At 46.6% G+C, this 23,853-nt stretch overlaps 1 protein-coding gene across 50 annotated transcripts in view; it reads right to left on the bottom strand.

Moving 5' to 3' along the window:
* Positions 1 to 12,436: 12,436 nt before the first annotated feature.
* The window catches only part of SORBS1 (sorbin and SH3 domain containing 1), a 227,861-nt gene continuing 216,444 nt past the window's right edge, over positions 12,437 to 23,853 (bottom strand). For 30 of the 50 annotated variants that reach the window (XM_047703064.1, XM_047703082.1, XM_047703061.1 and 27 more), the window contains 4 exons: positions 22,765 to 22,824; positions 21,988 to 22,178; positions 18,864 to 18,976; positions 12,437 to 15,796 (listed from right to left, as the gene is read on the bottom strand). In XM_047703064.1, coding sequence (XP_047559020.1) covers positions 15,729 to 15,796; positions 18,864 to 18,976; positions 21,988 to 22,178; positions 22,765 to 22,824 — 432 coding nt within the window. In that variant the 3' untranslated portion in view covers positions 12,437 to 15,728. The remainder of the gene's footprint in view (positions 15,797 to 18,863; positions 18,977 to 21,987; positions 22,179 to 22,764; positions 22,825 to 23,853) is intronic. The other 20 variants (XM_047703111.1, XM_047703093.1, XM_047703065.1 and 17 more) reach the window with 2 other exon arrangements.

The raw sequence follows: 23,853 nt of genomic DNA on the forward strand, positions 1-23,853 counted from the left end.
AACACCCAGACAATAAGCATTGTCCTCATTACTACATTGTGACTGTGAGTCAGAGTGTGTGCTAGAACTTGACAAACATCGTTGCATTTCATCAGGACCAGAGCCCAGTGAAATGTCACGATGCAGTTACTACAGGAGGAAGCAGAAGCAATGAACCACCGCCTGGATCCCCTTCAGGGAAGGACTTGTCATTTCGGCTGCGAGAGTTGGACAGCCTTAGGCTTCCAGCCCCTTCAAGGACTTGTCCCCTGCGAAGAGTAGCCTTGTCCAAGGGCATGCCCAGCCGCAGGCCGCCTGTGTCATTTTGAAGTGACATTTTGGCCCGAGGTGGAACATTGGATCTGGTCTGTTGGATCATTTTGGCCCCAGAGCTCCCTGTGGGATAGATTGAGCCTGTCAGGTCTATATGGCAGCTCCTACACCCTGTTCACCCCGGTTTCGCCTCCACTCCCTTGCACAGATACTGAACCCAAGGGCCCTTCTTGAGAAATATCCTGCACACTGCATTCTGTCCCTGGGACCAGGGAACCCAAACTGCAACAGGCCCAGAGAGGTTAAAAGACTTTCCTAAAGGGGCACCTGGGTGGCTCAGTGGGTTAAAGCCTCTGCCTTCGGCTCAAGTCATGATCCCAGGGTCCTGGGATGGAGCCCCACAACGGGCTCTCTGCTCAGTGGGGAGCCTGCTTCCCCCTCTCTCTCTACCTGCCTTTCTCTGTCTACTTGTGATCTCTGTCAAATAAATAAACAAAATCTTAAAAAGAGAGAGAGAGAGACTTTTTTTAAAGTCACTCAGAAATGAAGTAACAGGGCAGAGTCTGGGCTGGGGAAGCTGAGGAGTGGTAGGGTCTGCAGGGCTTTGTAATGGAAGAGGGAGGGGCACGAGGTTAGCCAGAGGTTCCTAGAATCCTAGAAAGACCCCTCAGACCCAGAATTCATGGAGCCTCCAAGGGACAGATCTCCCTGCTTCACTGGCAAGGAGACCCATAGCCTGGGTGCCAGAAGCTCAACTAGACCAGATCCCTCAGGAATGAGTTTTTGGACTTCCTCCTTGGAGGAAATGAAATCTGCAACAAGCTTTAGAAGTATGAGCACAGGGACGCCTGGGTGGCTCAGTCAGTTAAAGCCTCTGCCTTCGGCTCAGGTCATGATCCCAGTGTCCTGGGATTGAGCCCCACATCGGGCTCTCTGCTCTGCAGGGAGCCTGCTTCCACCTCTCTCTCTCTCTGCCTGCCTCTCTGCCTACTTGTGATCTCTGTCTGTCAAATAAATAAATAAAATCTTAAAAAAAAAAAAAAGAAGTATGAGCACAGGGACCCCTGGGTGGCTCAGTCGGTTAAGCAGCTGCCTTCTGCTCAGGTCATGATCCCAGGGCCTTGGGATCGAGTCCTGCATTAGGCTTCTTGCTCAGCAGGGAGCCTGCTTCTCCCTCTGCTTACCACTTCCCCTGCTTGTGCTCTCTCCCTCCTCTCTCTCTAGCAAATAAATAAACAAAATCGTTAAAAAAAAATGAGTACATATGGAAGCACAGAGGCCATACCAAGTGGTAGCAACGGGATGACGTAGTAGGAGGGGCGGGAGATGGTCTGCTGGAGTGACATTACTGGATGACAGGCAGGCTGGAAAATTCTGTGGGGAGGGCTCTGAATGCCAGTGATGTGATGTGATGTGCAGTGGGGACAGGCAAAGGCATTTCCTCAGCCTCATCTCATTCCAACCATTCTCTTTCTCTCTCTCTCTGCATGTGTGATATCCTCCCCCAAATCCATTTCCTCTCGGGGCTGGCCTGTGCTGTGGCCTGGTCTGGCAGGGGCTGATACTGAAACTAACTATTTATAGCATTTGAGGACAGACGGGGTGGTAGAGCCAGTTTCCATGACGCTAGGCCTCCTAGTTGGTGGCTTCCTCCCTGCTGGGTCCCCACAACCCCCTATGTGTCCATCTTCTCTTCCATAACCTCTGACTTTCTACTTCCATGTGTTCATTCCCTGGGCAGTCTCAGGGGTGGTGCTGTGTAAGAACAGAGCAGGGGGCCAGCAAGCAATGATAATGTCACCCTCTGTCCCTCTACTCCCTGTGTTAGGCCACATTCCAGGCTGAGGAGAGTTCCCAGCCGTCACTACCGGGTGCAGTGACCTAGAAGTCTTCTACTCCCAAACTGGGCCACCTAGCCTCTGCCTTCACCTCTCACCTGCTCACTGCCTAAGGTTATAAATCCCAGAGTGCATGGAGGGCAGATACAACCTACAGAGGTCTGGAGGCAAAAGAGCTCAGGAAAAAATTAAGGTGAGAAAATGAAAATAGCTGCTCTCCTAGCCGGACGTTTAGCTCCTACTTTGGGTCCTGGAAGCACCACGAAAAGAGGATTCTGCCATGTGTCAGCTGTAACGATTTGGCAAGTCATATAGCTTGGTTTCTTTCTTTCTTTCGTTCTTTCTTTCTTTCTTTCTTGGCTTCTTTCTTCTCTTTCATCAACAGCTATTTATCAAACGCTTCCCACACTGTTCTATGCGCTAGAAGATCAACAGCAAACCAAACAGCCACAGATTTTCTCCCTTGGGAAGCTTACAGTTTAGTGTAAGGGACAAATAAAATAAGTAAACTATGTGGTATGCTTCGTGTAGGTATGTTTAGGTAGGTGTGCACGTATTTAAGTAAGTATTTGTATGTGTCTGTGTATTTGCATGCGTATGTTTTCCCGCCAAAAGCCCCCACAAACAAAGATACTCCAGAGCGATGAGTACACCTGGTATCCTGATCTGGGTTTCTAAAGACCACAAAAAGAATCCAAGACTTTCAAAGAAGTTCTAGAGCTATAGCAGGAGAGCTACAAGATTAGCCTGGGATAGCTTGTTATGTAGAAAAGTAAGAAAGGGCTTGAGGAAGTGGCAGGCACAGAAGCCTGTGAAAAGGGCTCTCCTTGGCCAAATCTGGGGCGACTTATTAAAATAATAAGGAATTCTAGCCTATTGGGAAAAATAAGAATCTAAAAGTCCACAGAGTAAACAGATGGCTAGCTAGAGAGATTAGACAGACGGACAGAGGCAGGCAGTCAGGAAGGAAGGAAGGAAGGGGAAGGAAAGGTTCTTGCTTACAGTAGAACTTTGATTCCCAACTAGTAAATGTAGAAGGAGTACCAGAGTTTGAAAATCATCATTTTGCAGCTATCGTAGTAAAGATTAATTTGGGCACGAGTCATTGTTGAAGGCAAAATCCGAGAGTGAGAGTATGATGAGAAGCAGGATGTTTGCATGATTTTTTTTTTCTTTTTTTTTTTTAAGATTTATGTATTCCTTTGAGAGAGAAAGAGAAAGCATGGGAGGGGAGGAAGGGCCGGAGGGGGAGGGAGGGGGAAGGAGGGAGAGTCTTGCAAGCAGATTCTGCACTGAGCATGTTGCCCAACACGGGGCTCGATCCCACGACCCTGAGATCATGATCTGAGCTGAAACCAAGTGTCAAACGTTTAATGGACTGAGCCACCCAGGTGGCCCTGGGTGTATCTTCCCACAGATTGCTCATCAGATGCAAAGGAAAAAATAACAATATGTGGCAAAATCGAAAACTACCTTGCCAGAAGGCAAAATTAACATCACTGGTGAGGAGCAAAAGTACCCTGTGTGTGGCTGAAATATAGAACCCTGAGAAGGACACAATATTGCTTATGTAACGTGTTGGCCAGAGAAGAGTAACCTGACTAATCACCAGGAAACATCAGACCACCCCTTCTGAAATCTAAAGAGATGGGGGAGGGACTATGTTCTTCAAAAATGGTAATGTCATAGAAGGCAAAGTTTATAGAAATATTCCAGATTAAAGGAGAATGAAGAGTCAGACCATCTCAATGCAGTGTATCTGGGAGGACACTCCCCTGTACTAGAGGAGAAAAATTAATGTGGGTGGGAGCTTATCAATGTTCAATTCACGGATGGAGAAGTAGATTACGGTTATGTAACAGAATAGCCTACCTTTAGGAAACGCACACTGAAGCTTTTAGGGGTAAAGGTATGCAACTTGTTCTCAAAAGGTTCAGGAAAAATTATGTGTGTGTGAACGCGTGCTTGTGTGTGTGTGTGAAGGGAGGAAGGGTGCAAATGGGATAAAATATTAACAACAGGTAAATCAGCGTGAAGGATGTATGGGTGTTCTTTGTATTGTCCTTATGCTTAGAGCTTTTTTGTGATTTAAAAAAAATTTTTTTTAAGATTTTATTTATTTGACACAGAGAGAGAGAGAGATCACAAGTAGGCAGAGTAGCAGGCGGCGGTGGGGGTGGGGGAGCAGACTCCCCGCGGAGCAGAGAGCTGGATTCGGGGGATGCAGGGCTCGATCCCAGGACCCCGAGACCATGACCTGAGCCAAAGGCAGCGGCTTAACCCACTGAGCCACCCAGGTGCCCCAAACTTTTCTGTGATCTTGAACTGATCTCCAAATAAAATGTTTTCTTTAAAAGGAAATCATATAGAGTGACAGATAGTGTTACATTCTGTGGAGAAAAGTAAACATGTGTTGCAAATGTTAATAAAAGTGATGAGGGAGGACTTCTTCAGGAAAGCTATCTGAGCCAAGCCCCGAACAGGTGAGTGAGTATGCAGCTCTCTGGGGGAAGTGCATTCCAGGCGGAGGAACTAGCAAGAAGGGAACCAGTCTGGCATCTTCCTCAGCAAGGTGATGGGAGGCGACGCTGGAGCAGAGTGCATGCAGGTGGAGAGGTGAGGTCAGACAAACACGGGCACTTAGCTGGACAGCACCTCCTGTGGGGGGAGTCTGAGAACCGCCCGGGAGCAAGAGGAAGGTCTGAAGGCTTTGTGCTGTGGCTTCCCATGATCTGCCTTTTGTTTCCAACACTCTGTTCGCTGTGTTGAAACAAACGGAAGAGGAGGCAAGACCAGCAGCAGGGGACCAGTATGTGGGTTGTTGCAATAATCCAGGCGAGAGGTGATTATTGGCAGGGATCCAGGGTGGGAGCAGAGGAGTCTGCGAGCAGTGCTGGGATCCTGGCTCTATTTTAAAGCCTTTGCCGCTGGGTGGGAAGCACAGTACAGGAGAGGGGAGTCAAGGATGACTCATGTGTTCTGGCCATGCAGCAGCTACAAGGATGGAATGGCCATTAACTGAAATGGGGAAACCTGTGGGAGAAGCAGCTTTGGGGGTATGCTGAGGAATTTGGTTCTGGACATATTTAAGTGTCAGGGGCTGGGTAGGCAGTCCCGTGGAGAGGAGGAACAAGTAGTTAGTTGTATGTAGGAGTCTGGGGTTCCTGGGGTGCCTGGGAGAAACTCAGGCAGGAGCTGGGCACATGGTAGGGGGAGGTTTAGACCCAGGAGTGGATGAGGGCACCAGGGAGTGGGACAAGAAGGGGACCAGGGATTGGGCCTGGGGGATGGGGAGGCTCTGTCAAAGCAGCCCTGGGGAAGGAGCCGGTGATGAGAGGGGACCAGGACTGAGAGACGAGGTTTCCTGGGAGCCAAGGGAAGAGGGTTTCAAGAACAGGGAGTCTTCAGGTGTGTCAGAAAAGTCCAAGGAGTTGAGAATTGAGAACTGCCCATGGGATTAATGCTGTTAAAGTCATCAAGGGTCCTCACTGAAGAGCTTTGGTACGGTGGGGGCAAAATCCTAATTGGAGTGGCTTCAAGAGCCACAGAGCAGGAGAGCCAGAAACGGCAGGTGCACACCACCATCCGAGGCATTTTGCCATAAGGGAAGGAGAGAAACGAGGTAGTCGCTGGAGGAGGAACAGATCGGGAGAGGTTTTCTTTAACTGGAAAGGGCCATGGAAATGTTGCTGTTTATACGGAACCTCATTGTTTTTAGGTAAACAGACACTATTGTTTCTCTTATTCTCTCCCTGGGCTGCCCCTGCTCTGGGCGGACCCTCTCATACCCCCTGGATGAAGGGTCAGCTTCCTCTGTCACATTCCTTTATGCAGCAATCCTTGAAAGCTCTGGTCTCTCTTCCTGGAGCCCCCTCCCCTTGTCCTCTGGCCTGTTTCACCCGGAGGTTCCCGGAAGTGTTCCCTAGTTCCAGGCCACCTGCTGTGGCACACCCCCTGCACAATAGCCAGCCACCTGTCTTGCCCCCAGTGCTCCATGTTAAGGAGCCCCATTTTCGTTCTTTGGAAATTTTTCACAAATACTAGAGACCATTCATCTACAGTTGGAGTCCTAAGTTAAAGTGCTGAGGGCACCACTGACCCCATAATCATTTTGTGGGTTTAAAGCACAAAGAGGTTTTTGGGGAGTGGTATCAGCCGAGGGAGGGTGTTGGAGGATGAATTCTTAGCGACAAAGATGTAAAGACAAATCCAAGAGAAGTGTCAAGGAAGAACAGACAGGTCTTGTCAACAGTTGAATGACAATATGTGGGTGTTAAAAGCCTTAAACATGGGGTGCCCTTTGATCTAGTCTTTCCACTTCTAGCAATTTGTCTAGAAAAAAAAGTAGGCATTTTGGGTACTAAGAGCATGTAAAAGGTTCGCCATAGAATTGTCCATAATTGCAAAATATTGGATACAGCCCATGTGTCAACAACAGGTATATCATGGCACATTTATACCGTGGAATACCATGTAATCATTAGATAAAGATGTAGAGGTGAACATGTCTTGTCAGGAAAGGTATTGATGATAAGTGAAAAGAGCAAGTTACACACACACGTGTAAACACAAAAGAGATTATATCTCGTAATGATTAGGCGAGTTCTGTTTTGTTTCCATAACTTTGTATTGTTTAATTTAAAAAGTACAATAAAAGTAACGTAGAAAAAGTGGGTAATATTCAAGTTAGAACAAGAGAGAAGATTGCCCAGGCAACAGATTACAGAGAGCAGCTTGGGGAACATCCAAACTGAAGGAATGAAGAGAGGAAGAAGAGCCAGGAAAGAATTCGAAGATCCAGTGAGGGGAAAGGCAGGAAGACCTGAGGAGCCAAGATGGGAGCCAAAGAACCAGTGAGCGCCCAGGAATGGCTGCTGGTTAGTGACCCAAAGTCACCCCAGCTCTCTTCCACCATGCCCACTGCCATTGGACTGTTTCTTTACAGCAAGGAGTAGTCATGGGATCAGCTCCAGCCAATGAGATGTGGGAAAATGTCTGGTGGGGGGCTTTTGGAAAAGATGTTCCTTCCTTAAGGAAAGCATGTGCAGAGAAAACCTCTGTCCTCTGTTGCTCCTTGTTTCCTGCCTTCAAAAGCAGTTGTGAGGATGAGATGCTTGGAGCTGCCGTGCCACCCAGTTTGGCATCATGAGAGAAAGGCCAGGGGAGTCAGATAGACTAACCAGAGCCCATCTTCTTTTCTGTGAGATGAGACACATCTGTCACATAAGCTGTCCCATTTGGGGGCCATCTGCTATTGTAATTGAAGACATTCTTAACCGATAGATAATATGGAGTACAAATTCTTGGGCAGGGGGCTCTGAGCTTGGCAGATCTGTAACACTACATAGGGGAGCTGCAGTGCAGGTGACAAAGAGTGGGTGTGGTGAGGAAGTCTGAGTACCGAGGCTGGACCACACTTTGGAGAGGCTCGTGAGTGGTAGAAGAGAAGATGACATGGAATCGGCGGGGGCACCTGGATTTTTCTTCCGTGTCTTTGCTGCTATCTTGGCTCTGGCAGAAGACTGAGGAAATCGACCTGTTTTTGAATTTTTAATGTTTAAGCACATAGTAGGTGCTCATCAAATGGTCATCACTGTTAGCATTATTCTGTGAGGGCATTCTTGGAGATGTTATAATCTTTAGGTGAAGTTTCAATGTTCTGAGGTATACTGGTCTGCAGACTCATCCCAGCTGTCTGTCCCGGCTGTCTGTCCTGGCTTGGAGGCAGCAGGGTGCGATCAGTGGAAAATACACCGGCTTTGGAGTCAGACCGAAACCTGTTACGTGCCAGATATCCTTGAGCTGAACTCCTCTGTCTCAGGTGCCTCAGTTGTTAGTGGAGATCAGGGTTGGTATGAGAAGTAAATGAGAAAATGCATGAAAAATGCTGGGACAGAGTAGACACTGGAGGAACAGGAATCCTCTGGTTGGGCACTGTAGGTTGCCTTTCAAACATCATGTCCTTTTCCTCCTTCGTAACAGAAACCATGTTGCTCCAGGTGTCTCCCCTTCCCCGATGAGGAAACCCCAGCCCAGAGAACTGGAGTCGTGTTTCTGAGGTCTCACAACCGAAGCACCTGAAGCAGCACAGGAACCGAGGTCTTCTGACTCCCAGCCCAGTGTTGTAATAGCTCTCCCTTTGGGAAGAATTAGCACGTTTATCCAATACGACAACTAGGTCTTAGAACTTCTTTTTAAAAAACATTTTATTTATTTATTTGAGAGGCAGAAAGAGAAAATCAAGAGAGAGTGGGCAGGCGATGGCAGAGGGAGAGGGAGAAGCAGACTCCCCCTGAGCAGAGAGCCTGATGTGGGGCTCAATCCTGGGACCCGAGTAGAGCTGAGTTGAAGGCAGATGCTTAACCAACTGAGCCACCCAGGCACCCCAGTCTTAGAACTTCTAAAGCGCGGTCTCCTTCTCCCCATGAACAAGAGACAGCTGCTACAAGGGCTTGTATGACCTAGTCTTGGAAGTGACATGATATTTCTTGTGCTGTAATCTATAGGTTCCCCAGACCAGCCTTGGCAGAGTGCAGAAGGGCGTGAATACTGGAGGTAGGGATCACCAGAGGTATTCGTGGAAGCTGGCTACCACGAGCATCTTGGCATTATTATGAAGACAGTTTTGGCTTTATAAATCTGCTGAAAGGGCCTAGGGACTCCAACAGGCCCACGGGACACCCTTGGAGATCCAGTGACCTTGATGATACAAGGTCATGTCAATCTATGTGATTTAGGCTACTATCTAGAAGACGATTCTCACTTCTCCCTCTTTTTTACAGATTCATTTAAGTTCGTCAGTTTCATTTTTAAAAAAAGGAATCTCCATGCCCAACACGGGGCTTGAACTCATGACCCCGAGATCAAGAGTTGCATGCTCCACTGACTGAGCCAGGCAAGCACCCCTTTTGGTATCACTTTAAAAACCAGTAAGCCAGAGGGGCCAGAGACTCTTAATGTACCCAGTATTTTGCCTCTGCTGATGTCAGGGTAAGAGTGCTAGAGGAGCAGAGTACTCGTGCCCCAGGACAGACAGCATAAACCAGCGTCACGTGGCATTCGGGTGGCTCATCACAGGCTCTTCCATCTATGGGTTCATCGTCAATTTTCTAGAGTATGTTCAATCCGAACCTCCCACCTGGCTAATCCATGCCACATATGACTTGTGGTAGTAGTAACTCCTTTCATTTGTCTGAAGGGCCTCAGCCAAGTGTTCCCAAGACAGGTTTGATCGCAACATGCCAAGACCTGGCAAAAAAACTTGGGTACAACTCATACAAACATTCTTCATGACTTTTGAGATGCTAATCCTTTTTCCTTCAGAGGAGTCCTAGTATTTTTAGCATGTGATACAGTTGTGCCATTCCTTCAGGGTCACATCAAACCCCTTGTCTGGGGGGTCATCTTGTGTTCTCCACCATGTTATTCTCAAGACTTTGGCCAAAGGGTTTCAGCACACAGCCTGCATTCAGCTCACGAGCATTTGTACTGAGAGGGCAAAGGTATGCCATTTTCCAAAGCTTGTCACAGTAACGCTCAGAGCCTTGCTTGCACAGGGGAACATTGAGTTATCGATCCAGATGCCTTCTTCCTTCTTAGAGCAGCACACCCCTCCCCTGGTCTCCTCCTCTCCCCCAGTCCACATGATGTTGGTGAGGCTATCACTCATACTACACCCATTTTGGCCAGCGATTAGTCAAAGGAAGGACGACCAGCCAAGTTGGACCTGGCAGGGTCTGGAATTGTTTTCAGGGAAGCGCAACGGGAAGGCCTTTTTCCCTAGAAAAGGGAGTCAGAGACCTGTAAGAATGAGCCCAGAGCTGCCTACAGCTCATGTTTCCTACTGCAGCAGTCGGTAGGTGAAAATGGAGCCAAACAAGTCAACACTGCCAAGAACAAGACAAATAAGAGAGTTTGAGAATCTGGATTCACTCCTGCTGAGGCTGGTTCCAACTCCCTTCTTTCCAGCGGCTTGACCCAAGAATGGCCAGTGGCGTTAGGTTTCTACCAATTATCATTGACGGGAGCCCTCAGACAACTGACTCTTTCCGCCAAATTACATTGTGAGGGATCTACTCCCTGAAGGAGCATGTGTTAAAAGAAAATAAGACAGCTGGGAATGCAAGTAAAGATCTAGAAAGAGGGCTGACCAGCGAAAAGGCAGACGAACCAAGGAACAGCTTTCCATGGAAGCAGATGACTGGGTGGTGGGAAAACAGACACTCCCATGGGCTTGGCGGGAGATTAAACCGATGTGATACACTTTGGAAGGCAATTTGGCAGTATCTCAAGATTTGAAATGTTCTTGCTCTTTGAGCCAATAATTGTATTCAATGCAGCATTGTTTATTGTGGGGGGAAAAGCTGGCAATGTTTGCATCAATAGGGGATTGGTTAAGTAAATTATGGAAACATGTCCAAGCTCTATTGTTAAGGGGGGGGTAGTGTATAAGACTATGCAAAGCTTTTGTTTATAGACGTGTGTGTGTGTCTGTGTGTGTGTGTGTGTGTGTGTACTGTGCAAAGAAAGTGCAGAGGACCATACAAAGGGTAGTCAACTGTAGTAATCTCGGTGGGGAGGTGAATGTAATTACAGAAAATTCTCAACCTGTTGTTTGTATGAGTCTAGAATAATTTGAGATTAATTGCTGTTCTATGTCTGCTGCTACAAGAAAAAGGACTGATAACACATCCCTTCCTTCCTTATTAGTATTGTGAGTTCTAAGATCTCTGGCCCCAGGGGTTCATTTACTTATCCATTTACTTGATCAAGTGACTGAGTGCCAACTATATTAGGCACTCTTCTTGGTGCTGGGCACATAAAAGCCAAATGGAATCAATAACCTCAAGGATTTTACAGGATTGTGAAACAAATGATCAGATGCTGATGAGTTATGAAGCACAGAGGAAGAAAAGGGGGAGAGGATGCTGGGTGGAAACAGTAGGGTCCTCTTATACATAAAGTGGTCAGAGAAAGCCTTGTTGAGAAGGCAACGTAAAGATGTAAAGAGAGGAAGAAAGCCATGAAGAAAGCTTCAGCAGCAAGGGTCTTCCAGGCACAGAAGAGAGATGGAAGACTCTGAACTTGAAGGGTGCTTGATGAGTCTGAGCCCATAAGGAAGAAGAAATGAAGCCAGAGGTAAGGGAGGGGGTGGGACAGTGTACCAATGGACCTGAGGCCATGGTACCCCTCAGTGATTTAAGAAGCCCTTAGAGGGTTTTGGATAGACTTTAAAATGATCGTTCTGGTTGCTCTTAAGACCAGAGTAGAGGCAGCAAGGGCAGAAGTAGGAAGGCGAGTTAGAAAGTGACTACAAGCACCCATAGAGAAAATGGCTTGGACTCTAGTGCCAATGGCTTGACAAAGTTGGGTTCTAAACGTCCTCTGAAAGTACAGCTGATGGATTTGTTGGAAGGGATGAGTGGCCTGAAAGTAGTGCCTGTGACCCCAGGCTCAGTCCTGAGGCTGTTAGACCCCTGGAAGACAACGCTTCTCCCCTGTTAGACGTCTAAGCCCACCAAGAGGGATGCCACAGAGTCACCCCCAAGAGGTGGCAGTGCTGAGTTGACAGAGGTGGAGAAGGACAGAACCATGGGAAGGGAGAGGTTTGGTTTTGTGCACAGCAGGCCCCGCCCCACAGAGATGGGAGCAGTCCTAGCCACGGGATGCCAGGGGAGGCTGGATGCCTATGACGCCATCTTCACACACTTGGTTTGCGAGGGGACAGGCTGCATTTTCACCCACCAAAGCAAGAGAAGGCGCATAGTTGATTTAACTCTATTTAGAAAAACCAAATGCCGTATCATTTCCATACCCATGTCTTGCGGAGCAAATCAAGACCTGCTGCACACATTTTATAAGGTTTTACCTTTTTTTTAAAAAAAGATTATTTTATTTTATTTATTTATTTATTTATTTAAATGACAGACAGAGATCACAAGTAGGCAGAGAGGCAGGCAGAGAGAGAGGGAGAGGAGGAAGCAGGCTCTCCGCTGAGCAGAGAGCTTGATGCGGGGCTCGATCCCAGGACTGAGATCATGACCTGAGCTGAGCCACCCAGGCACCCCCATAAGGTTTTACTTTTGCTCTTAAAGACACATTATTTTTGTAATCAGAATGGAAAGCACGGTGGGATGGTCAACAGCGGCCAATTCAGAGAAGGTCACAGAGTTAGCTTATTGATAAAGGAGTAAGGTAAAAAGTGAGGTCTTCCAGGAGCAAAGCCAGATGGTATGTGATTAAGAAGGGAAAAGGAGAGGATGTGATGTCAAAGCCGTAAATGTAAGCCTCCCCTGAGAAACTTGGCGAAGGAAGGAAAGAAACAATGAACGGTAAGAACAAACATATGCCACGCAATTCTGAATAAAGTTTATTAAATAATACGTACAGCAAATGTAGTATCTCAACACACCCATTTATCAAATCGATCCACGGCAATAAAGAAAAATAAATGAAGAGAACAATCTGTTTCGGCATAGTACATGCTCTCCATGTGTGATTAAAATGGCAACACTTTAAATTAATTGGTTATGTATAATGTCAGTTATTTTTCTCTCAGAATATAATCTTCTCTGTAGTGACCTATTCTAGCAAAAGAACTTATACCTACTGTAGATAAATAGGACTGCAAAAAATAAATCAAAAACGATATTAAAAAAACAAAAAAACCTATAACTGAGATAACAATGACCTTCTCTCCCAGAAAGAATGATTATTGGAAATTTTAACACTTTACAATGGCTATTTTTGTGCTAAAAATCTGCAGATGAATTATTTGGAATTCCTTCATTTAAATAAAAATGCAAAAAGCTTCATGACTTCCTTATTTTACCCCCCTTCAGTTCAAATTTTTAAAATTATTTTTCTATACAAAGTAGGTACATGGGCTATACAAAGTTAAATATACATATTTACAGTCCTACTTCTTATGCATATGATTTTTTTTTTCTTTTACTGATCCGAGAGAGACTGCAAAAGTAAGTAGTTGGGGCTTGCCTTTACCCAGAAGCATGGCGAATATATCAAAATGTGTTGCAAGGCATGGTGCCAGTTAGTTGCGCTTGCTATTAATAAACCTGTATAAATATCTCGCATAAAAATAGGTATTTTATATTACTAAATGTCTGAGGACAAAAGAGCAATTGGAAACCTTGGTTCCTTGTTTTGTCATACATAGGAAGCTGAAGTTTGATGCAAATTTTGACATGATTTTCTTAAAGACTGGCAAATCGGTGAGGCATACCTGGGTTTCTGGAGATCTACAAATGCGTGAGGCTGGCATCATACGTGAATGTGGCTTTACAAATTGGTTTTATTTTCTAGCTGTATTTAAAGAGGTGTTCAAAATTACCTACTGAATCAAGAAGCACCCCTCAAAAAAAAATAAAACAAAAACAGAACTATTAGATTAAGATTATTATTAATGGTTTGCATCTATGACAGACCAGGAAACATGTTAGCCAATATAGGAGTTAACATTCCAAAAATGAGTGAAATGCTGTCGTGCAAAACGCACGTGCATATGCACTTGCACTATATTCCCTCAGAGAGAGTCAAACAGCACCCCCCGGGGGAAGTGGACCTTCCAGACTTCCAGGGAGTCTGATTCAAAGACTCAGAGAGGCTCCTTCTACCCAGGAAGCTCCTCCCCCACCACTGGCCCCCCTACCCCCACCATTAGTTCCATAGCCTCATCCCTTGGGGTTAAGGCTCTTCTCTGTCCTAGTTAAAAACAAATGTCTCCAGGAAGAAGTTAACACATTCCTCTTTTCAGTCATTTACACTCTAGTGTGAAGGAGTCAGCAGCATTTTCTTTCCTGAGACAAGGACTTGAAAGGAGGACAGGGAGAGAATGAGGCTGTCTGATGGGGGCTCAGGGGTGCAGAGCTGATGGGTGGCAGGTAAGTGGCAGAGACAGAAGGCAGAGGCACTGAAGACAGACTCTGCCTCCTTGTAAGGACTCCAGACTCTGGGACAATGGTTGGGGGGCAATTCTGAGCTATATGCAGAGAGCCAGGATTCCCGTACACAGTCCACCTACCTAGAAATGCTCTTTTTATTTGTGACCTTGGATGTGTATTTGTGGGGGAGGATGAGAGTCTGAAGACTCTGGAAACAGTTCCAACAATTTCTGGCCATAAACTACCCTCAGACAAAGGTTCTTCCAGCAGCCTAGTTGTTCAAGAGTGAGCTCATGGAGAGAGAAACACGACAATGCTTTCTAGAGTCTCTCCAGGGAAAGATAACCTCCTCCTCTCTCATACCCTTCTCAGCACATATCACAGTCTCTCTTGACCCAGTAGTTTTGTGTGTCTGCCTCTCCCGTCACCTGTGAGTTCCCGACAGGCAGATGGGCCAGTCCCTATTTCTTCAAGGGACCTAACAGAGAGGCTGACCAACATCCTCAAGATGGATGGAGTTGTGACTGAGCACTCGGGGTGTCACAGGGGCCTCCTTTCTCCCACGTGACCCCACAGAGGACAGACCTCCTGGGAGCAGCAGAATCACTACCTCGCACATAGGGCCACAGCCTCTGTGCCTTCTGCTCTGAAAAGAAGCCTCACCAGGGTGGGGACCCTGGGTGACTACCTTGTGGGCGGTTCCTGAACCTGCTTCGGGGAGTACAAATGAGGACACAGTGAGTGTAGGGCGTGGGGCATGTCCTGCTCCTCGGTGGCGCCAGCGTCCAGCATGCGATGGTGTCTGTTCAACAATTCACTGAACGCCATCCCTGGTTCTCTGAGAGAACAGGCCTAGCCACCTCAAAATGCCCTGACCAAAAACAATCCAGAAAAGAAAGGTTAGCACTGGCAATCTGGTAAATGAAATTGTGCCGAAGGTAACCATTTACAAAAGTCAGTGATATGGGAAAGGGTCACGTCGCAAGCGACCTTGATAGCTACAGAACTTCCTAACGTTACCACTTGGAAACACAACTTTAACTACCTGACCTGGGCACCCCACTTCCACCAGCAAACCTCATGTGCTTTTCTGTCTGAACACCAGGGGCGTCGAGGGCCATGGTGCATGCAGGCTCAGTGCACAAGGCACCTTCATGCTCCCTCCATTGCCCCATGTTCCCCAGGAACGAGGCACATGGTCTTGGAGAGCCTCGTAGCCTCCACCACTGTCCAGGGGAGGCCTCGGCTGCCTAAGCAGATTTCCAGCAACGTTGGGAAACCGGTGGGCTCTGGGATGGCTGGGGTACGGAGCCTTTGGAGAACGGCTGGGGATCTGCCTGGTGTCCCGAGGGCTGCTTCTGGCTAAATGGCCACGTCGAGCCAGAGCTGGTCAAGGCCAGGGCAGCAAGAGGCATTTCTGACCTCACTGATCCTGGACTGTGTTACAGGTCAGATTACCCAAGAAGGGGAGAGGCGGGGAAGGCTTGGAGTGGCTCCCAGAAGCAGCTAAGTAAATACAGACTTGCCTCATTCCTTTTTCCTCAGTCCGGCTTGCCTGATATGCTGTCAGCGTAGACAGACTCGGGCTTTAGACACAATACTTCTCTGTCCCTCTCTTTTGCTTCTTACTTTATCCACTACATTAGTTTTCCTACCGACTCAACGTTTAAATAAAAAGACCAGTTCATGAGTTATGCTTCATCCTCCAATAAAAAATAATCTCCGGTTTTCAATCTTCTTATAGATACAAAGGCTTTACATAGTTGCCTGGAAAAGTACCAAATTGCCTTGTCCTTCTTGAAGTACCTATAGAAAAACAAACAGAACATAAGCAAAATCAGAAAGCTCACCCGTGAGTTCAGAGCGAGCCCTCTGTTGTTGTTGTTGTTTTTTAAATTAATTTATTTGAGAGAGCGAGAGTGCACACACATGAGCGGGGGGAGGGGCAGAGGGAGAGAGAATTCCAAGCAGACTCCCCATCAAGCACGGAGCCCAACTTGGGGCTCAATCCCACAACCCTGAGACCATGACCTGAGGAAACCAAGAGTCTGACGCTTGACGGACTGAGCCACGCAGGCACCCCTGGAGAGAGCCCTTTGGTAACCTTGCAGCATGAAGGACAGCATGTGGTTTCCAAAGCACTTTTCCCTGTCTTATCTCTTTTACGCTGCAAAATAATGCTGAGTCGTAAGCCATGCAGGCACTCTCGGGACTACCCCCAGCCCCCTTTCCAGATGAGGAATGGGAAGCCCAGAGAGCTTAAGTCCCACAGTTTAGCAAGCATCAGAAGCAGGCTTGGAACCCAGGACGCCTGACTCCCAGCCCACTGCTCTTTCCAATACTTCTCCTTTTTGGAAAAAGATGAACCCATTTATTCAACACAAGATGCCAGGGATTTAGAATTTCTAAACTATAGGATTTCTGAAAGTCCCCTGGATAGGGGCACACATCAAAAGGAAATTCCTCTCAGAAGCCCATGCCTGAGCCCTGGACCGACTCCTGTCTCTGCTGCCCACCTCGCCAAGGCTCCCGCTGAGGCAGGAACACTGAGCTACGGGGGTAGGAGGCCTTCTTGCACTGTTCCACATCCCGAACTGCCGGATCCCTAACCTGGCTCCTTCCCTTGGGACTGACTCTCAAAAGCTGGGGCTGAGGGTGGTGGCAGATCCAGGCCATGTCCCTGGTCCGTACTCATTGGCCAACAGCACAATTGGGACAATTGCATCCTTTTCCCAGTTGGCGTGGATACAGCTCCATGACCCCAGGGACCACAGCTTTCCAAGCAACAGCTACCGGCAGGTTGGAGCTGTTGCCCGAAGCTAAAAGAAAGCATCAACGCTAAAGACATCTGAAAGAACTGGTTGACCCCTGAGGGAGGACCCTGGAGGAGGCTGCAGAGAACTGAGATGATAAGGGCCAGAGATGCGCTCCTATAGCTGATTCGCACTTTCCCTTATGGACAGGAAAAACGAGCTCCTCTGGGTTACTTGATTCTCCTCTGAGCACTAGGCTCCATTCTGAAGCATTTGAGGGATTGAGGCATCCCCCTCACCCCACCTCATGTTCTCATAAAAAATGTAAATAGGGGGCGCCTGGGTGGCTCAGTGGGTTAAAGCCTCTGCCTTCAGCCCAGGTCATGATCCCAGGGTCCCAGGATTGAGCCCCGCATCGGGCTCTCTGCTCAGCGGGGAGCCGCTTCCTCCTTTCGCTGCCTGTCTCTCTGCCTACTTGTGATCTCTGTCAAATAAATAAATAAAATCTTAAAAAAAAAATGTAAATAGTCTTGGAGGGGTTTAACAGTGAATCTACACCAGAGCTGTGCTCTCCTACGACTGGCACGGGCGGCAACCGGGCACTGGAAACGTGCCCAGTCTGAACAGCTACGCCCAATCTGCAAAATACACATCAGAATTCCAAGGCTGAGAAGACCGTTTACAATCTCCTTTTCTTTTTTTTTTTAAAGATTTTCTTTCTTTATTTGACAGACAGAGATCACAAGTAGGCAGAGAGGCAGGCAGAGAGAGAGAGGGAAGCAGACTCCCTGCTGAGCAGAGAGCCTGATGTGGGGCTCGATACCAGGACCATGGGATCATGACCTGAGCTGAAGGCAGAGGCTTTAACCCACTGAGCCAGCCAGGCACCCCACATTCTTCTTTTCATACTAACAATTTTTTATACCGATTCCATGTTCAAATGACAATATTTTGAATGCAATAGCGTTAATAAACTATATCCCTACAATTAGTTTCACAGGTTTCATTTTACTTCTTTTAAGGTGGCTTCCAGAAAATTTTAAATTCCAGTCACAGCTTGACAACACTCCATTGGAGTGTTGCGGACTTCACAGACCTGACTTCCTTCTGATCGGAGTAGTTCGAGGATGCTGAGGGGCCACAGGCTTCTGGGGGCCTGGGGAGGATGGGGCAGCTTTCTAAGAGGCCGATAAGTCCCAGGCAAATCTTTCTGGCTTCCCATGTCTGCTGTGGCCTTGCCATTCTCACTACCCCAGCCCTGAGAGGACTACACGTTAACAAGGATTTTCCAGAGAGATCAGGAAGGAGCTGGTCTTAGAAAGAAGATAAAGGTAAAGCCATTTGTACAAGGGGAAAACAGAGGCAAAAAGTGAATCAGTGGCTCCCAAGAGCATATTTGTGCCTGAGGAGAAAGAACAGAAGCTTGGGGACAGATACTCCTGAATCTGAGTATTGGACCCACGACTGGCTACCTGGGTGACCCGGGATACTTATGTCACCACTTTGGGCTTCAGTTTTTGAGTCTGTGAACTCCAGATAATTCTTGCGTCACGGGCTGTTTATCGAGAACATCAATAACAAAGTATATTGAGCAAGTATCTGCTTTGTAGTAAAATCTCAAAAAATATTGATCTTTCTCCTGTTCTCTAATGGTGAATCTTTTGTTTTAATTAAGCATGTTGCTTTGATTAAAGTTATGGGAAGCCTGTAAATAAGTAAATAAAGTCTTTGGAATGTCTACACATACGCTTGAGTTTCACGGTTGAGACCTACGCTCAAATTCTCTTGTGTTGTTTCCTAAGAGTATAAAATAAATAAAATTTTCAAATGTAGAACAGAAAAAACGCACAACAGAAATACAAACAGAACTCCAGTAATCTGACAACTGCCCCCCTGTGCAGCTGCACTGGCATGTTTAGATTTTGGTCTGGTACCATTACTGTCACCCGCACAGTCTTCAGAGCAAGCATAACGTGGGTGACCCAGTACGCCCGACAGCAGACCCCGATCCGAGAAGGTTCTGTTTTCTGTGCAGCGAGGACTGCCTTTTGCGTGGCTTGTGGCTCCTAGTTACTCCTTCGATACACAACTAGTAAGAAAAGCATGAGGAGATCACTTACCAACGAACCATCCATCATCGCATTTTTCCATGACATCAACAATATCTCCATCTCGGAGTTCCAATTCATCATCATTCTGGGGTATATAGCTATACAATGCTTGGTAGCTAAACCTAAAAATGAGAGACATTAATTCAAACATTGACAGGATCAAATAATGAATTTTTAAAGCCCAATTCAGTTAAACCAACACATGGGTAGTGTTTCATACTCATCAGTGGGGATGGAAGTATTTTACTGGCTACTTCCCTGGCAGGGTAGACTTTGGGGAGATCCACTCAGCATAGAATAAGGAAATGAAGACTGCTAGGGATGGGGAGCCTCTGACGAGTAAGATTATGACAAGTCCTTTTATTTAGTTTCCTTTTAATTACAGGAGGTAAACATTTTGTTTAGATCCTGCCACTTTATTTTTTTTTTTAAAGATTTTATTTATTTATTTGACAGAGATCACAAGCAGGCAGAAAGGCAGGTGGGGGTGGGGGCGGGAAGCAGGCTTCCTGCTGAGCAGAGAGCCCGATGCGGGGCTTGATCCCAGGACCCTGAGACCATGACCTGAGCTGAAGGCAGAGGCTTAACCCACTGATCCACTCAGGTGTCCCATAGATTACCCCTCTATTTTTTTTTAAATATGATTTTATTTATTTACTTGACAGAGATCACAAATAGGCAGAGAGGCAGGTGGGGGGGTGGGCAGAGAGCCAGATGCAGGCTGGGATCATGACTTGAGCCCAAAGCAGAGGCTTTAACCCACTGAGCCACCCAGTCACCCCAGATGCCCCCTCTTTAAAGTTAACCAAAGTTTTTTCTTTTTCTTAACATAGGAGAATGTATGTAGATTATCAGGGACAATCAGAAGTTAAAAAAAAAAAAAAAAGAAGAAGAAGAAGTAACTTAGGTCCAGAGATAGACACTATATCTATATTCTGGTCATATACATTGGAGAGCATAAAAAAATTTTTCTATATATATGCATATATATGTATATATATAGGTGTATTGATATAAAGATATAAAAAGTACATTACAGTTGCTTACCTTGAGTTTCTTAATATGCTAATACATATTTCATTGTTTTTATATTTTAAAGTTTTTTTTTAAAAGATTTTATTTATTTGACAGAGATCACAAGCAGGCAGAGAGAGAGAGGAGGAAGCAGGCTCCCCGCTGAGCAGAGAGCCTGATGTGGGGCTTGATCCCAGGACCCCGAGATCACGACCTGAGCCGAAGGCAGAGGCTTTAACCCACTGAGCCACCCAGGTGCCCCTTTTTTAAAGTTTTTAAGATTTTTAAAAAATATACTTGACAGAGAGAGGTAATGAGAGAGGGAACAAACACAAGCAGGGGGAGTGGGAGAGGGAGAAGCAGGCTTCCTGCTGAGCAGGAAGTCTGACGCAGGGCTGGATCCCAGGACCCTGGGATCATGCCAGACGCTTAACCGTCCAGGCCACCCAGGTGCCCCTACAAGTTTTTATTTATTCATTTAAGTAATCTCTATACTCTTGACCCCGAGATCAAGAGCTGAACTCTCTTCTGACTGAGCCAGGCAGGTGCCCCTTGTTAATTGTTTTTAAATGTGATGTCCCTTTCCCAAAATTCTTGAAAGCTTTTTGCTTTCTTTCTATCCCAGTAATGTTTGGGAGTAAGATTTTTATTTACTTGTTAGTTGGCCTAAGGCAATCTGGTCTGTGCTGTTCTGTCTGTCCTGACAACAGCTCACTGGAGGATGCTGGCCCTACTTGTGATGAAATCTGACATGGAAAAGTTTGTTTTCACTTATTCACTTATTCAGCATTTTCACGATTCTGTGTATTACTATTCTGAAACACAACAGTAGCGGGCAAAACTCTGCAAATGAGCCAACCAGCTACCATTTCCAGTAGATGCCAGCGAATTCCAGTGAGTGAGCAAATGAAACTAGAAACGAGGAAGAGAAGCCAGTCCCCGGGAAGGAGAGGTTCATTTTCCTCTGCTAAAACTAAGGGACCATTTAATTTTATACATTTATCCAAGTGTATTGATAATCAGTAGATGCCTCTGTCTACCAGAAAGAAGTTCTGCAACGAGGCACGAAGAGTTGCAGGTAGCTTTCAGTTAGAAAGCGAATACATTTTTGATGTTTCCATACTTGCCTGCTGTGTCCATCCAACTTGGACTCCTCAGAATGCCTCATCTTCCCCTTCACTTCCACGACGGCTACCTTGCTAACCTCAGCTCTGGGAGATGACTCTGGATACCTGCTTCTCTATCCTCACTCCCACATAGTGGAGACAGGTGGGCCAAGGTCCCAGAACCTCACTGCTTGGGTCCCCCAATCAACTCTAATTTTGGATGGGCTTCATGCTGCTTAGGGTGCTGTTCCGTTGAGTCCTTTCCCCACATGGGCCTTCTCCGAGTTCCCCAAACACACCATCTACCCTGGGTCTTTGCATGTACGGTTTCCTCATCTGAGAAGACCTTTTACTTCCCTGTTCCAGCTCTCAAATCCAGTTTGTCTTCTTTTCTTTCCTTTCTCTCCCTTCCCTCCCTCCCTCCCTCCTTCCCCCCCCCCCCCCCCCCCCCGCTTCCTTCTTCTTTCTTTCTGTAAGCTCTACATCCACATGGGGCTTGAACTCATGACCCTGAAATCAAGTTGCATGCTCTACTGACCGACCCAGCCAGGGGCTCCTTCAATGTGTCTTTCAATGCTCATTCCAAATCTCTCTTCTTCTGGGAATGGAGTTTACCCTTACATGCTAACAGCACAGGAGATATTCAACGATTTTTTTTTTTTTTTAATGAGTAGAACAACTCTATTCCTCTAGGCAGAATGAATAACTCTTTCCTCTATATTCCCACAATACTAGGACTGAAGCCAGTCACCATTGCCCTCATTTGCCCCTGGATGGCAGTTCATTCTTTCCTGGTCTCTATCTTCCAGTAGTCTGTGACCTCCTTTAGTTACTAGCCCAGCACCTGCTTCGTGTTGGCTGATGGGAAACATGGCCTCAACTAGAAATCCTCAGAGAAGCTTGGGGTGACTTGTTCATTCCCCCAGATAGCTGCCCCATACTTGGTCAATGACCCATTTTTTAAAGCCAACAGTCTACTAAAAACATGAGAAAGGAAGTTCAAGTGTACTTACAAATCTTGTGAGGTTTGACTCCTATCTGGGGTGACTCTTCGCTGCTGGGCTTGAGGTTGCTGAGAAATGATTAAAGATGATTTATTGTCAGAAGGGGATACCTTGTGATGAAAGTCAAGGGGATGAGAGACAGTGCTGCAGTAATGAACAGATTTTTCGGCAATGTTTATGATCTCATTGCAAACTGCTTCCTGTGAGTGGCCCCGATATCCAGAAACCCCCATAAACAGTCAACATGGGGACAAAAAACAAAAAACAAAAAAAAAGAGAGAGGAAGAAATGTAACATTCCAGACGAAGCACATAAGTCCAGGGAAACAACAGAGTTGAAGATCCAGGTTAAAAAAAAATAGATATTCCAGTAGTGGAGTGCAGGAGGGATCCAGGTGTAAGCATGGAAAAAACAGGTAAGATACAGAAGAATATGGAATTTAGTATGAATATTAAAAAAAAAGGCAGCAGTATAAAAGCCTATAATTAGTGAGCAACTGTCACAAATGGAATAACTTCAGGATAGAAATGCAAGTATGGATTCCCCGATCATGCACTAACCGTTACTTTCATCCCACATGTAGGCAGAGTACAGATATTGTCTCTAAATTCCTCTGCTCTCTGAGAGGGAAGGGGTGGGCCTAACATTTCCCTCTGGGACAAGAGCCATATAACTCTAGCAAATAATGGCTCTGCGAGTTAGCCAGGCATTACTCCAGCTGAGACTCTAGAAGTCAGTAAGGATTCTCTTTAGGAAAGCTACGGTCTTATTCAACAGGCATCTTACCACATAGCTCTTTTCAGATTCTGTGAGATCAGGTCCTGCTCTCAATGAATGATGAGAAGGCTGTGATCACCAAGCAAATTATAAGGGAGACATTTTAGCAGATGTCACATTGGAACGGATTCAAAATAAAAGTGTGAGCAAATACACATACCACACCATCACACTCGATGACGCAGGAGACTCATGGCCTACGGCCATCGAGTTTCCATGACAACATGGTGGGCGCACAGGAGAAAATGCAATGTATAGAATTAGAAGCAAGCATCCAGGCACTGGAATGGGAGGTTAGGGATATGAGCACAGTGAGCTGAGCATGAACACAAGGTGCCCAGACCGGCAGGAGAGAAAGACACAGAAGGGCTGCCTTAGGGAACAGTTATGAGCCTCCACAGACACACACACTGGTCCTTTTGCTCTCAACTGGCGAGCATCTGCGGAGGGGCTGCTGCACCAAAGCCAGTTTCAGTTATCTTGCTGACTGGAAGCCTCCGCTGGCAACGAAGGCTCATAAAACTAACAGGTATGCCACATCTGCGTACTTATGAAAACAAACAGAAATGCTTCTGATAAACTCCTTGGTGGTATCTGAAGTATCTGACAAGACTGTTCCCCCGGAGAAGTCTGCACAGGATACCCTCCAGCCAGGTAGGAGTTCAGATATCTCACAGGGCAGAGCTTGCTTCCAGAAATAGGACGGGGTGTCCTGACACAGCTGCAGAAATGAACCCATCACTCTTCACCCACCGGCTCAGCTACCACCTGCTGACATGGAAACGCAGGTGCAATTATGGCCAGGCAGACGCATTTTTAAAGTGGGTCTCCCACAGGATAGGCTAGGAAGAGTGTCTGGAACCATCTCCCTGAGAAAGGATTCAATTCCAAGCTCTAAGAAATCTCCCTAAATAGGTATTTGAAGAGCCATGCTTCTTGGAAAAACCCTCTAGGTAACGTGTACCAATAGCAACAAGCCCTGGTAACTCGGGGCCTTCTAGGAGGACACTCAGATCTTTTATATATGACCCACTTGATTCACAGAGAGGCCCAGGGCCTCCCCTGAGGTCACACAGCAAGTCAGTGATAGATCTGTCT

Source organism: Lutra lutra, chromosome 14 (assembly GCF_902655055.1).
Source record: "Lutra lutra chromosome 14, mLutLut1.2, whole genome shotgun sequence".
Taxonomy (NCBI): Eukaryota; Metazoa; Chordata; class Mammalia; order Carnivora; family Mustelidae; genus Lutra; species Lutra lutra.